General features: G+C 42.8%; 1 protein-coding gene across 2 annotated transcripts in view; it reads right to left on the bottom strand.

The window, feature by feature from the left end:
• The window catches only part of LOC109923254 (junction plakoglobin-like), a 70023-nt gene that overhangs the window by 25802 nt on the left and 23679 nt on the right, over window positions 1-20542 (bottom strand). Inside the window, exons 1-2 of one of the 2 annotated variants that reach the window (XM_048614632.1) lie at window positions 12523-12544; window positions 631-831 (exon numbers count right to left, since the gene is read on the bottom strand). In XM_048614632.1, the coding sequence (XP_048470589.1) occupies window positions 631-823 (193 nt within the window). In that variant the 5' untranslated portion in view covers window positions 824-831; window positions 12523-12544. Of the gene's footprint in view, window positions 1-630; window positions 832-12522; window positions 12545-20542 lie in introns of those variants that run through there. The other variant, XM_048614631.1, reaches the window with a different exon arrangement.

Genomic DNA, 20542 nt, shown 5'->3' with positions numbered 1-20542 from the left:
CTTCCAGAGAGATTACCACTACACCTCCTCTAATCAGAACTGAAATGGACAGGGTAAGGTGAAATGCAATTAAACCAGGGTGATCTGGTTTTGCCTGGGAAGAGTGGATACAGTCGCATGGCATGTAAACATCTCATCACTTGCTTCCTCTATATTTTGTATTCACATAATTTCCATTGGGTGCTAATATCTCTGCCACTGTTCTGCTCCCAGAGTCATGACCAAAACCCCCACAACTCTGTCACACCAGTACCATTGATTCCATTTATCCCAAGGTCATCCAATTCCAACAGGAGTTCAACTATCACAAGTCACCTCAACCAGAAGGTGGCACATTCCAGTCCATTGGTGACACTGCTCCCCTCCCTGCTCTGTGGATAAGCCAGTACAGAATATGGAGTGATCAAAATTTCAACTCCAGTAAAAAGACATTGTTGATCACAACAGCTAATCCAAATATTACTAGACATCTGGATGCCTGAACTGGTCCTATCCACAGTCCTCTCCCTCTATAATTATCCAATCAGATCTCTCAAGCAAAGTACAATCAACCAACCACAACAACTTCTTGCTCTCATTCCTTCTGCCCCCACACCTTTCCACAGAAAACAGTGCAAACGCTACACATACCTGGTATCTGGGTCGCTGTGTAGGTGGTGGTTGTGACTGTGTAACTTCCCTGTTTCAATATTTCATCATCTTCAGGGTTGCCTTTGCCACTTAGGGAGGGGACATTGGTGTTCATTCCTGAGTGAATGCCAGAATCAATGTAGCTCTGCCACTGAGTCACCTTGCTGACAGCCTCTGAGTCATAACTCTCCATTTTTCACACTGCAATGAAAAACAAAATGATAAAAAGACTTCAGTATTGGCAGAGACAACCGACCGATCGCTGATGATAATTTGCCCAGGCAAGTTTCAACTGGAAGAGAAGAACTGGCAGTCAGGTAACCATGACAATGAAAACGGAAACACACCCCCACGCTAGAGAGTTACAAAGAGCCGCCACAGAAATACTGACCGAGAAAAAGTGTGCAATCCTGCACAACCGAATACAATTCATGGGCAGCGTGTTACTGAGGAAGACCAAAATCAGGGGGTGGGGGAATGGTCACGTCAAACACGAGGGACTTTAACTTGAGATCTCCAGGCAAAAGAGAGAGAAAGACTGGAGACAGCATGTTTACAGAATGTTCCAGACTACAGCTATCAGAAGACTTTGATAATTGATAAAGAAAAAAATCGCATTTAGCATCTGTAACAATGTCAGGATGCCCCAAAGCACTTCACAGGGAATGAAGTGTTTTTTTTTTTTAAAATCACTGCCATAAAACTTTTAAAACATGGCAGCCATATGCAAGATTCCATAAACAGGATCACAACCATGACCGAATAACCTGTACTTCCAAAAACCCAGAGTTAATATTGGCTGGGACTGGGGAGACCTTCCCTGTTCTTCTTTGAAATAAGGCCATGGGATCCTTCATTCAATTTCAGTTAAAACTGGATCTTCCTCCCGAGGTCTGTCGGCCTTTGACTGTACCAAGACACCATGAAAGCTGGCATCTAGGCCATCTGTACCCAAGACTTGCCAATTCCCCACGACAATCTTGTACATACCAGGAATTGAAGAGGTGATTCTCTTGCATCTTGTTCTGAGCAACGCTCACCCAAGAATTATTGAAAGTCACTGAGGTATTTTTAAGAATTACTTCCCCTCACTGTCATTTTTAATTAATATTGGAGACAGATGAAAAATGTTGCATTGTACATCAAGAATCACATGTTCAAGTAATGGAGCTTGTGTGGTTTATCTGCTCTGGGTGGGATGAATGGGTGTCAGCAGCAAATGGCACAGAATGGAGCCCACTGAAGTCTGTATTTACAAATCAGCAACTTTTTTCATAAATCACTAGTCTTTCAGCTGCTAATACCAGGGTTAGAAAAATACCCTCAGAATTCACACAGCTGTTCAAAAATATTCATGCCACCAGTCTCAACCCACACACTACAATATGGATGCTAATTAAAATGCTGCCATTCTCAGTGTTCCTCATCATTTCCAGGGAAAAGAAATCAGTGTCTTCCATCAAATCAATGCAACAGAGAAACTGGCCAGAACAAAAACAAAATTCACAAATTCCCTGAAACACTTCCAGCTGAAAACAGAGGTTGACCCCTGGTATTCCCACAAAGAGAGTTACTGCCAGGATTGGTATTAAATGCCAATGGCCATGGCAGATGGTAGAATTTGAATTATATATAAAAAAAAATGGGTCTTTTGATGACCATGAAACCAGTGTCAATTGTCAGAAAAACCCATCTGGTTCATAAATGCTCTTTAAGGAAGCAAACTGCCATCCTCACTCAGTCTGGACTGTGTGGGACTCCAGACCCACAACAATGTGCGACTCTTAACTACCCTCTGGGCAATTAGGGATAGGCAATAAATGTTGGCCTAGCCAGCCAGTGATGGCCACATCTTGTGAATTTAAAAAAAAGTTTCTTGATACTGAGGTTTAATACAGTTCAGCTTTGTTAGGTCACTGAGGGAGGTTTGGTACAGTGCAGAGCCAGGAAAAAAAACAAAATACCCAGAGACAATGCAAGGATTTCCCAGGCCCGCCCAGCTTATTACACAAACGTATTTTCAAATCTGGAATTCAAGTTCTCGAAGTACTATGGAGGAGTTTGAAACTGTTCTTAGATTAGTGCATGCCTCCTGATTAAATCAATCCACAGATTGATAAATTTGCTAGACAATCAGGGAATGAATCAAGTGACAGCTCACTCAGAGCTGGCACTGGTACAGTGGACCAAATGGTCTCACGTACAATACATTCACACATCAAGGAGCACTGTAACAAATACTGGAGCGTAGTGGCCACAGGAACAAAAGTACCAAGACAAAGGCAGTCTCAATCATCATACCCAATTAGACTGGCTCAACTTTACAGCCCACTAGAGGCATAAGTTGCCTGTGAATCACTGCCGTTTATGGAATTTGAATACTGACTAAAATCAGGGTTTTTGTCATTTTATCCCAGGTTCATGAGGCAGCTTTTAAAAGAACTGTATTGGTGAGCAAGTCTGAACTTGTCATGTGGGTCATTCTGACATATAACCGTACAGCATAATGCAGCACGGAAACAACTACAAAAAGTGCAAAGTTCAAGGGACACAAAAAGCCAATAGCTGAAGCTGCTAAATTCCAAGTTTATGCCATTTAATACAAAAAAAATCCATTGTCTTCCTTCCAGTACAATGCCACTCCATTGAGACTTGGCTATTGCAAATAACCTTTCGGGATTTACTGATCACACACAGCCCTTGGCAATCATTTAGCCAATTCTCAGGAATTAGATGCTAATGGAACTGAATTGAAGTCACAGGACTAAACAGGTCTACTCGCACTCCCACAGAAAAACAAAGGGAATATGTCCCTTTCTAGACCAGGCACAGTGAGAAGGAAAGTCAGAGACTGATGCGCACGCACGCACACACACAGCAACAAAGCAAATGTCACAATTGCCGAAGTCACATAGGCCCCAGCGGCAGAGGCTGGGAAATGAGGAAATGACAGGAACTGAGTAAATGCTTTGTCTTGGGTTGGTTAGCACAGTTAGCTGGATGGCGGTTTGTGATGCAGAGTGACACCAACAATTCCCACACTGTCCGAACTTGCCACAAAAGTCGCTTTCTTAACCTCTTCCCTTGCCTGCTTGTTAGCACAAAAAAAATTGTACTAAAATTTATCAAATAGGATTTTCTCTTCAAAATGTATTCGAATTATTTGAGATTGTAACAAGCAGGACAGATAAAGGGAAACCGTTAGGTGTAATGTTTGAATTTCAATTCAGCGTTTGATAAGGTACCGCACCTTAGGCCACCTAATAACACAAGCCAATGGAGTGGGAGGTAGTGTATTAGCACAGACACAGGATTAGCTAATCAATAGAAGACAGACTTAGGATAAGGAGGCATTTTCAGGGAGGCAACTTGTAACTAATGGTGTGCTACAGGGATCAGTGTTGGAGCTACAATTCTTTACGAAGTATATTAATAACTTGGATAACGCAAGTGACTGTTCTAGCATCGAGTTTGCAGACGATACAAAAATAGGTGGGAAGGCAAGTGATGAGGATGACAGAGGCTACAGAGGGATAGAGACGATTAAATGAGTTGGCAAAAACATGGAAGATGTAATACAATTTGGGAAAATGTGAAGTCATGTAGTTTAACAGGAAGAATAGAGAAGCAAGTATCATTTAAATGGAGGAAGACTGCAATAGCAAGGGATTTGGGGGTCCTCATGCATATATCATGATAAGCTAGCATCTACATTCAGCAGGTAATAGGAAAGACAAATGCAATGTTGATCTGAATTGCACATGGAATGTAGTATAAAAAATAGGGAAGTCTTGCTAAAACTATCCAAGGCACTAGTCAACCACAGCTGGAACAGCAAACAGATTAAGCTTCTTATGTGAGGAAAACTGTGCCAGCAGTGGAAGTAGTCCAGAGAAGATTCATTAGGCTAAACCCAGAGATTGTCTTATGAGGAAAGTTCGAGTAAAGTTTGAAAAGTGAGAGTGGATCTTATTGAAGCATACAAGAATCAATGCTTCAGAAGTGTTTCCCCTTGTCAGAGAGTCTAGGACCAGAGGGCATATTCTCAGAATAAGTCATGCATTTAAGACAGAGGAGGAGGAGGAGGAGGAATTTCTTCTCTCAGACGGTAGTGAATCTATGCAATTCTTCACCAGAGGGCTGTTGAGGCTAGGTCATGATGTATATTCAAGGCTGACACAGATTTTTAAATCAATAAGGGAATCAAAAGTCAGGAAAAGTGGAAAGCGGAGTGAGGGTTATCAGAGATAGTAGGAACTGCAGATGCTGGAGAATCCGAGACAACAAGGTGCAGGGCTGGATGAACACAGCAGGCCAAGCAGCATCATAGGAGCAGAAAGGCTGACGTTTCGGGCCTAGACCCTTCATCAGAAAAGGGGGAGGGGAAGGGGATTCTGAAATAAATAGGGAGAGAGTGGGAGGCGGATAGAAGATGGATAGAGGAGAGGATAGGTGGCAAGGAAACAAACAGGTCGAAGAACCGGGGATGGGGCCAGGAAAGGTGAGTGTAGGTGTTCATCCAGCCCTGCACCTTGTTGAGGGTTATCAAATCAGCAATAATTTCATTGAATAGTGGAGCAGACTCAATGGGCTGAATTACCTATGCCTTATGGTCAAAATAGGGAATATTCTGTACATATCATTCACAAGAACCTTACTGGCAGAACAGAGATGGAGCCTGTTGCATGTGAATGAAACCAGACCTTCCCTGGGACCAGTCTCATTGCTTCTCCCATAAATGCCTGGGTGATTGACAACCTTCTGGTCAAATTTACCGTAAAGCAATTTGTGCTGAGTTACGATTTTTATGCTCCATGAACACTATGCTTAAAGGGCTCTCGCTGTCTCTCTCTCTCTCCCCTTCCATGCTGCATTACTGTAGGAACTCCAAAGTGTCCTCTTTCAAATAAAGGATTAGCTGGAGCTCCATCAAGCCCCTCAACCTGAAACATACATGACTCCTCAGATAGGGGAGCTTGCCCTGGTATACCGGCCAATATTGGTCTGGTCAGCAGCTCATTCGCGAGGTCAGCTTTCCTCCAAGAGAAAAAGTGACTATATTTCAAAAAAATAATCAACTGGGGGTAAAGAATCTTAGGATGTCTTTAAGTCATGTAAGCTCCGCATTAATACACAATACAAGATATTGCTGCTGTTTTGCCAAAGCAAAAATTGATCCTTAAGTCCTCCTTAGCTTGAAGGGTATCCTCAACACTGGCAGGTTTAAGCCTCACTCCAGGAGGCTAGACTTCATAAGTCAAGCTGGCATTCAGCTGTTACAGTTAGAGGTGCCACTTTTTGGGTGATGTGTAAAATAGAGGCTTTAACAACCAGTTGAGGATGATGTTAGGATCTCGTGACCAACATTCACCCATTATCTAGCACCAAACCACATCAAATGGTCACATCTCATCACTTAGCGTGGGACTTTCCTTTGTGACCAGCTGAGCGAAGGTGGCTACAGCTCAGCAACAATCAATTATAAGAAATCACAACTGAGCAGGATAATCAGGCCATTTGGTCCATCCAGCTTATTCCACCATTCAATTCGATCACAACTGAACTACTTCTGGCCTTCACTCTACTTTCCTGTAGCCCACGGGCCCAAAAAAAAACACTCAACTGCACAGCTGATCAAAAATCTGTCAACTTCAGCCTCAAATATAGTTGATGACTGCCTCCACAGTTCTGTGGAAGAGAATTCCAAAGCAGCGAGGAACCTCACGAAATAAGCTCCTAAATTCTGGCCTAATATGGAGGCCCTGTATTTTTAAATGCTGTCCCCTAGCTTTTCAACCTAGTGAAGCTTCTCTGAACTGCTTCACTGTAAACATTTCCCTCCGTAAGTAAGGAGATCAAAACTGTACACAATTGGATCAATGCCCTGCCCAACTGACTTTTAGCTTCCATTCTGTTTTTAATGAAGGCTAAGACACCATTTTCCTTCCTAGTCACTTGCTGTATCGCCAGGGCAACTTTTTTCTGATTCAAGTACAAGGTCACCCAGACCCTGCTGTACTGCAACACCTTGCAATCTCTATTTAAATAACAGGCAATTAATAAACTTTGGGAGGTTTGAAAACAGGGATTGTGCTGGACAAAATGCAAACAGACTTCCTTCTACCTCCTGGCCTGTTTATATATCACAAGGTCGTCACTATTTATTTAATGCACGTGTCAAATGTGCCAATAACTAGTATGAACAGACATGGAGATGAAACCCAAATGTGGGGCATTTCCAATGCAGCCTTGCCCATGCCTTCCATTAAACTAACCTAATGCTGGAGACCACAAGCTGGGATCAGGAAATGGTCTGAGCACAAACGGACCCAGGATAAAACCCCTAGGCACTGCCGAGCCCATCTATCTCATAGGGTGACAGGTTTCACAGTTCAGAGTTGGGGATGGGCAGGGTAGCATGCAGGAAACCAGACATGGTTCTCTATTTTCTGAAGAAGGGTCTAGGCCCGAAACGTCAGCCTTCCTGCTGTGTTCATCCAGCTCTACACTTTGTTATCCCATGGTTCTCTATTGTTGTCAGCCGTTGCTACACAGTCTGCCCAGTGTCCAGACTGGAGGTTAACATGAAACTTCACAGTGACATCTCCTGTTGGTTCGTCTGTCAATCTCACCTGCAAAAATGGCATAACAGTAGACATGTGTTACAAGGGCAATAGTAGAGCACCCGCTAGATAGGTGGTGGGAGTTACAAGGGAGTAAAGTCTGCCCTTTGTTGACAATGTTCACAACGCTCAATTCCTAGATAAGAGGCAAATCCTGCATTAATACTGCCGACAAGGCACTAGATGCAGGTAAAGTTACAACATTTAAAAGATATTTGGACAGGCACGTAAATAGGAATGTTTATAGAGATATAGGCCAAAGGCAGGCAAGGGGACTAGTTCAGTTTGGGAAATTGATCAACATGGATGAGTGGGACCAAAGGGTCTGTTTCCATGCTGTATGACTCTGACATTCTCCATGTCACAGAGAACGTCTCCCCACCCTCACCCAATATCAGAGATGTTTCAAACTCTGCTCACCCCTAAAGCTGCACGAGGGGATGCCCCACATTAACCACCCAAATCCGAGAAGCCCATACAATACACCACCAACAGAAACACCGATTTATAATGAAAGCAACATCATCCTACACAGCAAATAAACAGGTCAATAGTTAAACACATTGACAGGATATGGTTTTATTGGGTAGTAGTGTGAGAAAGGAACAGCACAATAGTAAAACACGATTGCCTGGTTTAATTTTAATAATCGAATCTCTGTCTGAAGTGCACCTCCAGGCTATTTGCACTAAAATGTGTTTGACGCGTACAGCGGCTGACACACTGTTAAAGGAAAGCACCCTAGGCAGGAATGCAATTTGCTTTTCCCCTTGGTCAGCAGTACATAACAGGCTCTTACCACAAGCAGAGTAGGCAGCTCAGTGAAGCTCGAATCATCCTGCACAGACCAGTGACATCCCCACCCTCCCCACAGGCTGGGCAGTAATGTCTGGAATACACTATGGGACTAGCTGGACTTTGATACAGATCCCAATATCTCCACCCAAAAACATCCAGGGGCTTTGCACTGTTTAAATATTTATAGGTTCAACTCAGAGGCTGATGTGCTGCATTAACTGAACATCCTCTATGAATATTCATGAAAAAGAAAATACTGCTCAGGGGAAAGAGACGGATTTTACAGGAGGGGGGGGGGATGATTCAAGACAGAAAAAGACCATTCAGTCCCTTGAGCCTGTTCCAGCATCACGGCACGCCAACGTCATCCACCTGCTTTAGCTCCATATGCCTCAAGTGGAAATTTCAGCTTTGAAGTCATTAATCAAGGTATCCTCGACTACTTTGTGGGACTGAGTGTCATACTCACATCACCCTTTGAGAGAGGTTTTTCCTGACCTCTACTCTGGAATTAAATGGGTCTGATGGACTTTCCTCAAATAATCTTCTCATTTGGATACCTCTCCATCGTTTTCTATAGCACTATTGCCGTGCTAAGTGTGGACAATTGCCCAGGTATATCCTGTACACAAAAAGTAGGACAAGTTCAACCTAGCAATCACTCTACTCTCGACTATCAGTAAAGTTATAGGGGGTGTCAGTAACAGCGCTATCAAGCAGCACCTGCTCAGCAATGGCCTGCTCAGTGACACCCAGCTCCAGACCTCATTACAGCCTTGGTTCACACATGGACAAAAGAGCTGAATTCCAGAGATGAGGCCAGTGTGACAGCCCTTGGCAACAAGTCTGCAGTCAACTGAGTGTGGCATCAAGGAGCCCTAGCGAAACTGGAATCAATGGGTATCAGGTGGGGGCCAACTGGCAGGAGTCATACCTGGCACAGAGGAAGATGGTTGAGGCTGTTGGAGGTCAGTCTTTAATTTGGATAAATGCGAAGTATTGCATTTTGGCAAAACAAGCAGGACAGGATTTATACAATTAATGGTAGGGCCCTGGATAGTGTCATAGAATAAAGAGACCTAGGGTTTCAGGTATATAAATCTTTGAAATTTGCGTCACATGGTGAAAGCAGCATTTAGCACACTTCCCTTTTTGCTCAGACCTCTAGGTATTGGAGTTGGGACATTATGTTGAGGTTGTACAGGATGTTAGTGAGGCCTCTTCTGGAGTACTGTGTGCAGTTCTGGTTGCCCTGCTACAGGAAGGATATTATTAAACTGGAGAGGGTTCAGAAAAGGTTTACCAGGACGTTGCTGGAAATGGAGGGTTTGAGGTATAAAGATAGGCTGGGACATTTTTCACTGGAGCGTAGGAAGTTGAGGAGTGACCTTATGGGAGGTTTAGAAAAGCATGGGGGGCATAAATAAGGTGAATAGCAAGGATCTTTTCTCCAGGGTGGGAGAGTTCAAAACTAGGGGCATATTTTTAAGGCAAGAGGAGAAAGATTTAAAAAAAAAGACATGGGAACTTTCCTCCCCCCACAGAGAGTGGTTCATATGTAGAAAAAAATCTGCCAGAGGAAGGGGTGGATGTGGGTACAGTTACAACATTTAAAAGACATTTGGATAAGTACATGAATAGGAAAGGCTTGGAGAAATATGGGCAAAATGCAGGCAGGTGGGACTAGTTTAGTTTGGGAACATGGTCAGCATGGAGTGAAGGGTCCGTTTCTGTGCTGTATGACTCTCTCTGAGAGCTCCTCAGGGTAGTGTCCCATGCCCAACCATTTTCAGCTGCTTCTTCATTCACAGTTGCCTCCGTCATAAGGTCAGAAGTGGGTAAGTTCACTGATGATTATTTAATGCTCAGTGACTTTTGTGACGACTCATTCTGAAGCAGTCCATGTTCAAATGTAGTAAGACCTGGAGAATATCCAGGCTGACAAGCAGCAAGTAACATTTGCACCACAAAAGTGGCAAGCAATCACCATCACCAACCAAAGAATCAACCATTGGCCCCTTGACATTCAACAGCAATATCATCACCGAATTCCCCTCTGTTAACACCCTGTGGGTACTACTGGCTAGAAACTGAACTGGACTAGCTATACCATGCATACAAGAGCAGGTCAGAGGCTAGGAATACTGCAGCAGGTAACTCACCTCCTCAAAGCCTTTCTAACATCTACAAGGCACAAGTCAGGACTGTGATGGAATACTCCCCACTTGTCTGGATGGGTGCAGCCCCAACATTCAAGAAGCTTGACACCATCCAGGACAAAGCAGCCTGTTTGACTGGCACCACATCCACAAACATCACTTATTCAATCACTGACACTCAGTAGCAGCAGTACGTACCATCTACAAGATGCACTGCAGAAATTCACCAAAAATCCTTAGACAGTGCCCTCCAAACCCATAACCACTTCCATCCAGAAGGACAGGGGCAGCAGTTACATGGGAACATCACCACCTGCAAGTTCCCCTCCAAACCACTCTCAAGTCTGACTCAGAAATATCATTCCTATGTCAAATTCCTGGAACTCCTCCCCAACAACAGTGTGGGTATCTCTACCCTCAAGGACTGCAGTGGGTCAAGGAGACAGCTCATTAATTTCCTGAGGGTAACTAGGTCTGCATAATAAATGCTGCTCCAGCCAGCAATACCCACATTTTATGAAAAAATAAAGAGAATAGCTTCAAGGTCAATGATTCTCATCTGATTCAGAAAGTTATGGTTTCAAATTTACTCCAGAGCCCATCACCCTTGCAAGTCTTCATCTCAGCAAGGTCAGAAATCACACAACACCAGGTTATAGTCCAACAAGTTTAATTGAAAATGCAAGCTTTCAGACCCTCACACCTGTTGGACTATAACCTGGTGTTGAAGAGATTTCTGACCTTGTCCATCCAGTACAACACCGGCACCTCCACTTCATCTCAGCAACTAACTAGCCAATCACTGCCTTCTTTGCAATGGTGTTTCAGCAATTGAATTCACACTAATTGAATGGCAGGGCAGGGCTTTAGTCATGGGCTTGTCTCCTGGGATTGTCCTTTGTTTATACAGAAGATACCAATTGCACTCTTTTTGCCATTTCCCCAACAGAAACCAGACAATTCTCTTCCATCCTAATAAAAATTCTGCAATGATTGATAAAAGATGAGAGAGACTGCCAGCAATGGTCACAGTCACTCAGGCCAATTTGTCACCTGCAGAAACCAGTTCAAAATGAAGCCACTGCTGTCGAACTGGGACCAGTCACAGGAAGCAACAAAAGGGCCTTTCTGTGCTCTCACATTCCTGAAGGAGCAAGATTCCAACACAGTGGCAACACAGCACTAACTAACCCTGGGAGATAGACAGCTGCATTCCAAACATATACAGGAAACAACGCAGCTCATAATGCAGGAACCTATAAATACTCCATGTTCTAGAATAATGGAAGTTTCCCTTTCTTGTACACATACCCAGACAGTTCCAGGTAGAAATCTCCATTGGTACAGAGATAGCTGATTTTAAACACACAGGGCACTCACCAGCCTGGGAAAGAGCAATATGGGAAATTGGTGAAATTTTCCTGTCAAGTATAAAGAAATCACAGGAAAAAAAACTTTGTATTTCTGAAGTAGCTCTCACTACAGAGGACTCCACAATACCCTTTACTGCGCAACCAAGTAGTTACTGACGTCACTTCTGCAACATATGAAACATTGCAGCCAAGTTACAGGCAGCAAGCTCCCACAAATAGGAAGACAGTAATAATTTGTTTTAGTACTGATATTGAATACCAAACATCGAACAAGATACCAGGCACCCCCTCCCCACTCCTCTTCAAAATACTGCCATGGAATCTTTTCATGCACCTGGAAGAACTGTGGTTGAAATGTTTGTTGAAAAACAGATCCTCAGTAAATGCAGCGTTCCCTCAGTACTTTGGAGTGAAGTTTCAGTCTTTGGCCTGGGAATTTAAGACTTGTTATCGGAGCAGCCTTGGCTGATACTTCAAATTAATTGAGCAATGCAAGGGAATAGAAAATTGGACACAAGTCAAAAACATTGGACATAAACAGGGAACAAGGTGATGTAGCAGGTTTTATAAAATCCATTTGATCCTGGGACATGGATTTCAAACTTGTCTTAGCAAACATGAAATAGCTGCAAACAAACAGTCAACCCACTTCCTGTTTAATGGAACATTTAGGAAATGGACACTGCAGCCACAAGCAGGGTTGGTGTAGGAAGGGAACAAATTTACAGATTATAGTTCAGAATCACCATTGAACCTGGATTTATAGCAGATTATTGAGGCAATGTAGAGGGAACTTGACTTGTGTATAACCCTGTGCTGTGCCGTGCCTGTCCTGGGAGTTTGATGTACAGAGAGCTTTGCTTTCAGCACGAGAGCGAGAGTGCACGAGAGAGAGACAGCGCGCATTTCACTCTATATCTAACCCCATGCTGTACCTACCTTGACAGCAGTTATCAAACAGTAGTGCGTGATATCAACCCCATCTTACTAAACCAGAAGAACTTGCCATCACTATTTCTTTGGACTGTTGTATAATCAAGCGCCAGAGCTGCAAAGACTCTGTCAGATTGTACTGTAGAAAGTGGAGCGTGAAGAGGGAGGAGAGAGAGAGAGCATGTACTGAAACCCAAGCCAGCTGCTCGCATCCAGACTAAAGAAACAAAGTGAGAAGTGAAAACAGCGTAACCAAGAGTGAGTACACAGTGTTTGGAATCTTTTGAAAAGCCCATCCACGAAAAGAAACTGCTTTTCACGTCAACTGAAATTTAACAATTGCTGTCTTAATTGAACGGAAACGTCTGAAACTAAGTCAGAATTCTCCAACTGACTCAAACATCTCTCCACAGCAAATCAGAGAATTCCCCATTAACTTGTGATTCACCTCAGCTCTGCTCCTATCCTGCAAGCTGCAAGTCTCCTTCATTATGAGTAGTCTGTGTGTAAGTTTTAAAGCTCATAGCAGCAAGCCCTTTTTAAGTAAAACTGGGAATATTGCACACCTCCGAAACAGACCCTGAGGGAGGGAGGAACAGGCAGACAGAGGAGAACAGAAGCTCTTTGGTAATGAGAGATGAGGAGGCGTTTCTTCTCTCTGATGGCAGTGAATTTGTGGAATTCTCTACTACAGAGGGTTGCTGAGGCTGGGTAGAAAATTATATTCAAGGCTGAGATAAACAGTCTTTTAATCAGTAAGGGAATCAGGGTTATGGGGATTAGGCAGGAAAGTGGAGTTGAGGATTATCAGATCAGCCATATCACTTTGAATGGCAGAGCAGACTCTATGGGCTGAATGGTCTACTACTTTTCCTACATCTTATGGTCAAATTTAAGTTAGTCCCAAGGTGACAACTGGGGGAGATGAAGTAATGGAAAAGTCAATGATTTTCAATAGTACACAGCACCACATTGATCACAACTATTATGAAAACTTCATATTGATTATTTTGAGGATTTGAATTTTGAAGGATTGTGGAAAAAATTTATTTCAACTTGAAAGCAAAATACAATGGATTCTTGAAATCAGAAACAAACAGAATGCTGTAGGAACTCAGCGGGTCTGGCAGCATCTGTGGAGAGAGAAAAACAGTTAAATTGGAGGCCAACGTGAGCCTTCTTCAGAACTTCAAAAGTCATCCCATACTCAAAAACTCTTTCTCTTTCCACAGCTGCTGCTATCACACCTGATTGTATCCAATTGCTTGCACTCACTTCAGGGAAAACACATGGCTGAGTTTATGACTGGAGAAGCTAGTTTTGCTTGGAGATTATTTGGTTTACAGTTGTCAAAAACCTTGCTAGAAAAAAACTGTCCAGCAATTCTCTACCGTTCTCAAACACACTTTTTGAGATGTCAGTGTGAAACCCAGTTGTCCTCTTGAAGAGGATCTGGAAGGGTCTTTACACTGTTTTCTAAGCAAGCTGCATCTGCCAAGACCCCAGAGACAACCACACATGTCCAGTGACCTGGGTGTGCTGGAACACCAGATCAGCAGCCTTCTGAATATTCCATGTGGTTTTTACATTCTAGAGCGAAAACATTATTAGTTAAAAATGTTTTTTTTTTAAAAAAACCTAAAGTGAACCTTAGCAGACGGAAATCTAGCATGAGCTTATTTAGTTTACTTAGAGGGATAAGCATTTGTACTTTCATATTATAAGCTGAGCATGTTAAACTATGTTGCATCTTTGTCAACCAAACTGGTTTATATTAAAACAAAATTATGTTCATTAAAGAAACCCAGTTGGTGAATTTTTTATTTTAACTTTCATTAAAGAAAGTATATGATTTGATAAAACAATTGCATTGATTAAGACCCATGAAGTAGTAGAACTAAGGACAGACTATACATGCTCCCACCATCACAGACCAAACACAATTAGTCAAGAATCCATATGCTCACTCTCTAGATCCCATTAATGTTTGGTCAGTAAAGGTTGGAGTCTGTCCAGCAGTTTAAAATGAAAACTCAAGTCAGAGAAACAAACTGAACCACAGCTACCAGGAATAATACAAGACTAGTGTTAAGTGTTAAGGGGCTCTTGTGGCAGTGGTAGCATTTAACCTTTGAGCCACGAGATGCAGGTCAAATCCCATCTGCTCCAGGTGAGTTCCGAAACACATGAACAAGTCGATTCAAAATATATAAAACTAGTTTTTCCTGAAACACTACCTAATGGGTCCAATCAAAACCTTCTGTTTAAAAAACCTCACAGTTAACCGAAAAGGTAAGTGCGCATCTCAGAAACAATAATTCTTGTCAGCCAAAATGTACTTATTTTCCAACCTTAAAACCCACGGTTTTTATTTTTTGGAGCCATAATAATTTACTTTTGTTCCGCAAGTACCACAGTTTAAGTCAGGAGGTTGTGGATGTAAAACCTATTCCAGAAACCTAAGTGTACAAGCAATGTTAACGTTGTCGTTATAGTACTGAAGGAGTGCTGCACTGTCAGAGATGCTTTTTTTTGGATGAATGCAAATTATCTCTCAGTATTACACAGAGTGGGTAGCTCTTGCCAATGTCCGAGTGAATATTTACCCCTCAACCAACCTTGCTGTTTGTACACCGGCCTCAGGTTTTCTACATTATAACAATGGTTACACTTCAGAAAGTACTTGAGCAGCTCTTCCAAAAAAAAATCTGGGATATCCTGAAGTCATGCAAGGTGCTGCAGAAAGAAGTCTTGATTTTAAAAGCAGAGTCTGTTTGTGAGGAGTCTGGAGTTCTGAGCTGCAGGTGATCTGATTGTACTGAAGAGAATGGGGTCATCCAACAAGTACTGCTGGTAACAGTATACAAACAGGGTAAAAGCAGGACCTACACAGTCAGCACTCCACCCGACACCGAGCTGCTTCCCACTACTGAACACACACACACACACACACACACACACACACACACACACACACACACACACACACACACACGCGGACAATAAAAGAGGTGTGTCTGTGTGTGAGTTGGCACAGGGATTTCCGATGAGGACCCATGGCTCCAGGGACACATTAATGACATAGATCTGCTGCATCTTACACCCAGAAGACTAACCCCAGAGCTCTTTCCATAAGGAATAAACTGGTCAATTAGCAGCAAGGCGACAAGGAGATGAAAAAGTACCTCTCAGTGCTTCAATCCCATCGCATTCATTTATTTGATATGGGGGAGCCTGGGCCAAGGAAGGGAATGAAACTTGCCAGGGGGCTTCTCATCCAGTGACCACTGAGAACTGCGTATAGCCCCCACAACCAAACTGTGCAGGAACACCCACCACCTCCACTTACTGGATAAATAGATAAAATTGGACGTGGGTTTACAATGGTGGGGATATCTGCTGAATTGTCATAGTGTATGGATGGCCCGTGCATTCAGGAGGGAAAGTAGGCAATGGTTGAGTGAACCTTACACCCCTCACCATAACAGTAATGTGTTTGGGAAAGAACCACTTCACTCTTATCCCAAACAGAAAATGGAGTGATAGGTCATAGACTGTCACAAAACTTCACAGGTAAAGTTTGTTGCAAGGGTTTTGCATCCATTTTGCTCATTAACAATGAAACTGTTGGAATTCCCAAGTTCAGCAGTTTGTGCAGAAAGTGAGCTTTCTTTACAATTGGATTGCAGATGGCACTGGGACAGAAATCCCAGGATGATGAGTTACCAAGCAAAATACACACACCCAGCAGAAATACTGCGGACTTGTCACTGCTTTGGGAATTGGGAGTTAGCAGAAAATCCATCTGCAGCTCAGAAATAATTAATCAACAGCAAAAGTAGGTCCACAGGAATTCTAACAAAATTCTAATCATATCACATTCTAAATGTCAAAAACCCATTGCAGGATTTAAAATTTGTGAAGACAGAACAAGTGACACCACAGAGTGGAATTTGCTTAAATAACTTGATCGACAGGAAGAATAAGCTCAGCTGTACACTAACCAGAGCCAGTTACAATTTATTCAGGATGCAGCCTCCCACAGAGCTCTCAACACTCCAGGCAAGTGAAGGGCAGCTGATTCATGCTAAATGCAAAGGCTGAACAGTGCGTGAAAGCACTGGGAGGTGGCAGGGTGGGAAGACAACAGACAAAAAAAGGAGAAAGAGGAGGGAGAGAGAGTAGAGGGGAAGAAAGGAGAAGGAGGCAATAAAACTCACAAAGATGACAACAAGCCAGACTGCAGGTGGCATTAAGGTGTTATTATGCACAGTAATAAAGAATATAAAGGCCCTGAAGATAACGATGATGCCAGACTAAGAGGTCATATCTTTCAGGAATGTCTGAACAAGCTGAGTCTTTCTGCCAGAGACAGTAGCGTGGTGGTTATTACACAGGGCTACTAGAGACCCAGACTAACGCTCTCTGAAAATGGGTTCAAATCCCACCATGGCAGATAAAGTTTGAATTAAATTACAAAAATCTGGAATTAAAAAGTTAGTCTATTGTCAGAGATAACAAGGTGTAGAGCTGGATGAACAGAAAATCTGAAGAAGGGTCTAGGCCCGAAACGTCAGCCTTCCTGCTCCTCTGGTGCTGCTTGGCCTGCTGTGTTCATCTAGCTCTACACCTTGTTATCTCAGATTCTCCAGCATCTGCAGTTCCTACTATCTCTATGGTCAATCATGTCACCATTTTTTTGTCTAAAAAGAAACACCTTATTCACTAATGCTCTATAGGGAAGGAACTCTGTCGTCCTTACTTGGTCTGACCTACATGTGACTCCAGATCCATAACAATGTGGTTTATTCTTTACTGCTCTCTGAACCAACCCTAGTAAGCCTCAGTTCAAGTCCCACATGGGATAAAACACAGAATATAAAAAAAGTCACTAATAAATAAAGTGAATTCAGGAAGAAATTCAGCTGAGAATGGGTACGTGGTGACTACAGGTCAAGGTGAATAGTATCAATGCATTTAAGGGGAAAGTTGCATAAAGTCAAGGAAGAAAAAATTAGAAAGATACATTGAAAAAGTAGTTCCACAAGAAGCTTGTATAAAAGCATAAACACAGCATAGACCAGTGAAATGGAATGGCATTCATCGGAGTTGTAGAAGGATAATTGGCACCTTAAGGCACTGCCCACAGGTACTCAGCAAATGGTCACACCCAACAGTAACCAGACCAATAAAGAAGTCAAGATTCATGCATCTCTCAGCTAGTTCCAGAACACAGTCTGCCACTTCTCGTTCTGATGAACTCAACCACACAGACTTCAGTTCCCTCTTGTTCAAAGTTCATAGCTTTGCTCTCAGTAACCTCCAATCCTCAATGCTCTATTTTGCATCCAAAAGGAAAAATAGCTCAGATCTTTGAAGTTCTTATGGAGAACATTCTGCTCAATTGAGAGATTCCCTGGGCAAGGGTACCTGCTTTGGAAGTGATTGCTGAATCACATCTGTTTATAGCCATGTTTTTGCCCAAAATTTCAATCAAATATTTGCACGTCACCAATCTTGAAAGCCTCCATAAGGTCAATGAGATTCGGCATTTCAGAATGTCATTATAAAATTTGTATTGACCTATTAAATGGGCACATTTAGGAGCAGCAAATTGGTTTAGTTTTACTAAAATTGAATATGGGTTCATTACCAAAATAAGTTATAACTGCCTAGTCAACCACCATGAATAGCCAAACTTTTAAATAACTGGAAAGGGCCTTTAGAAACTTTTAAAACAGCTACTAATGTGTGTGCCTTCTCAGAGACTCAAGTGGGAACAATTAGCAGAAACTTACCATGGTGATTAATTTCTAAAAAGGACCGGAATGTCTTGTGGGCATGCTGGTTTACAGAAAACAAAAACTGCTGGAGATCAGAGCGGGTCAGGCAGCATCCATGGGGAGAGAGCACACTGATGTTTCAAGTCTAGATGGCTGTTCATCAGAGCTCTGATGAAGAGTTGTCTAGACTTGAAACGTCTGCGTGCTCTCTCTATGGATGCTGCCTGACCCACTCTGATCCCCAGCATTTTTTGTTTTCAGTACAGATTCCAGCATCTGCAGTAATTTTGTTTTCTAAACATCACAAAAAACATTGCAGAAACTAGAGCTGTACTGGAAATGACTTGATCTTTTACACTGATTTAGCCACTGGACACTCAAGCCTCCTGACATAATGGACTATGGGGAAATCAAACATGGAACAATGGCTAGTAGTCCTGCTTTAGTCACAGGGTTAAGGACCCAGAGGTTTGAAGTCAATACCCAGGCTAATACTCTGGTGCCAGATATGCTGTCCTTTCCACATAATATTAAGCAGAGGTCCTGTCTGCCCTCCCAGGGACTTAAAAGAAAACCTCACAGCCTTTATGTTGAAAGGTAAGGGAGTTTTTCTTTAGCTCCTGACCAATATTCATCTCTCATGCCAACATCAATTTAAACAAAAATCAAGTGTTGCTTGTGGGAGATTTCCTGGGGGTAAATCAGCTACCACATTCCTAGATTCATGACTACAATTCAATAATAGTTCACCAAGGCCCTGGTGGCACAGTGGTAGTGTCCCTACTCTGAGCCACGAGATCCAGGTTCCAAGTCCTGCCTGCTCGAAGGGTGTGTAATAACATCTCTGAACAGGTTAATTAGAAAGTACAAAAATACTTCACCTGTTGTGAAGGACTTTGTTTGTGAAAGTGCAGGTGCGCAACACGTGAAGCATTACGCAGGTTCTTCTCTGACCTGGCCTGAATTGTAATAGATTCCAGCAATGGCTGTTACTCCTGTGTCATGGGTACCGCTGGTACAGGTGTGACTACACTGAGGTTGCTAACCACAAACACTGACTTTAGGGGAAGTGTCACATACAGAACTGCCAAATACATTTCACAATATCCACATATGAATCAATATCTGCTACAGTTCAGCAACCCAAGGAGTAAAGTAGCCACAACATTCACAAAAACTGATTCCCCTCACATCATTTTATTAACAAAGCAAGTGATTAAACTTCATACACAGCACGAGTCCAGAGGGAAAAAGAAGTCTTCAAGTAGCTCTGCTCCTATGATGCTGCTTGGCCTGCTGTGTTCATCCAGCCCTGCACCTTGTTGTCTCTTCAAGTAGCCCAATTAATTTAGTGACACACCTCAACAGGTTGTAGGGCCCTGTGGTGAAGGGGTACTGTCCCCACCTCTGGGTCTAGAGACCCGAGTTCAAGTCCCACTTTCCCCAGAGGTGTGCCATAACATTTCCAAACAGGTTGATTGAAATACTGCAGATTAACTGCAACCATGCCTCAGGGACAACATATTGTTTCCTTCCAATAGGAACAAGGGAATGGGTGATGGATATGTTAAGAAAGAGTTATTCAGGTGTGCGCTGCCAGTCTCTGCAACCGGTCATCGTTGTTGGCCCTCCTGTGGTGCAGTGGTAGTGTCCCCACCCCTGTACTAAGGGACCCAGGTTCAAGTGCCACCTACTCTAGGGGCATGTAATAACACCTCTGAACAGGTTGGTTAGAAGGATAGGGAAAATAAAAGCAGCATTTTAGGTCTGTGTTCCTTGTCAGGGAAGAATTTTTACAATAAATTTGATTTATAGGGACACTACCACACCAAGAGCCCTATCTCTGAACCATGAGGCCTGGATTCAGGTCCACCTGCTCCAGAAGTATGTAATAAGATCTCTGAACAAGTGGATTAGTGAATATAAATTAGGTGTGTGTTGATTGTACAAATATGGAGAGCTAGTAATCAATGGAGTGAGTGTTTTATGGAGTGTAGTTAACTGAAATAAAGCTCTCACATAAAAAAAGTGTGGACTTTAATTTTTTTCAAATACAGTTTGGAATACAACATTCATTACCACACACCATATGGAATCGCTGCATGTAAGCACTCATTACTGGTGACCTGACCAGCAAAATTAAACAGGAGTGTTAGAACATAGAACATTACAGCGCAGTACAGGCCCTTCGGCCCTCGATGTTGCGCCGACCTGTGAAACCAATCTGAAGCCCATCTAACCTA

Source organism: Rhincodon typus, chromosome 30, assembly GCF_021869965.1.
Source record: "Rhincodon typus isolate 14 chromosome 30, sRhiTyp1.1, whole genome shotgun sequence".
NCBI classification, from domain to species: Eukaryota; Metazoa; Chordata; class Chondrichthyes; order Orectolobiformes; family Rhincodontidae; genus Rhincodon; species Rhincodon typus.
The sequence above is the reverse complement of the archived record's forward strand: the minus strand, read 5'-3'. Positions and strand labels throughout refer to the sequence as shown.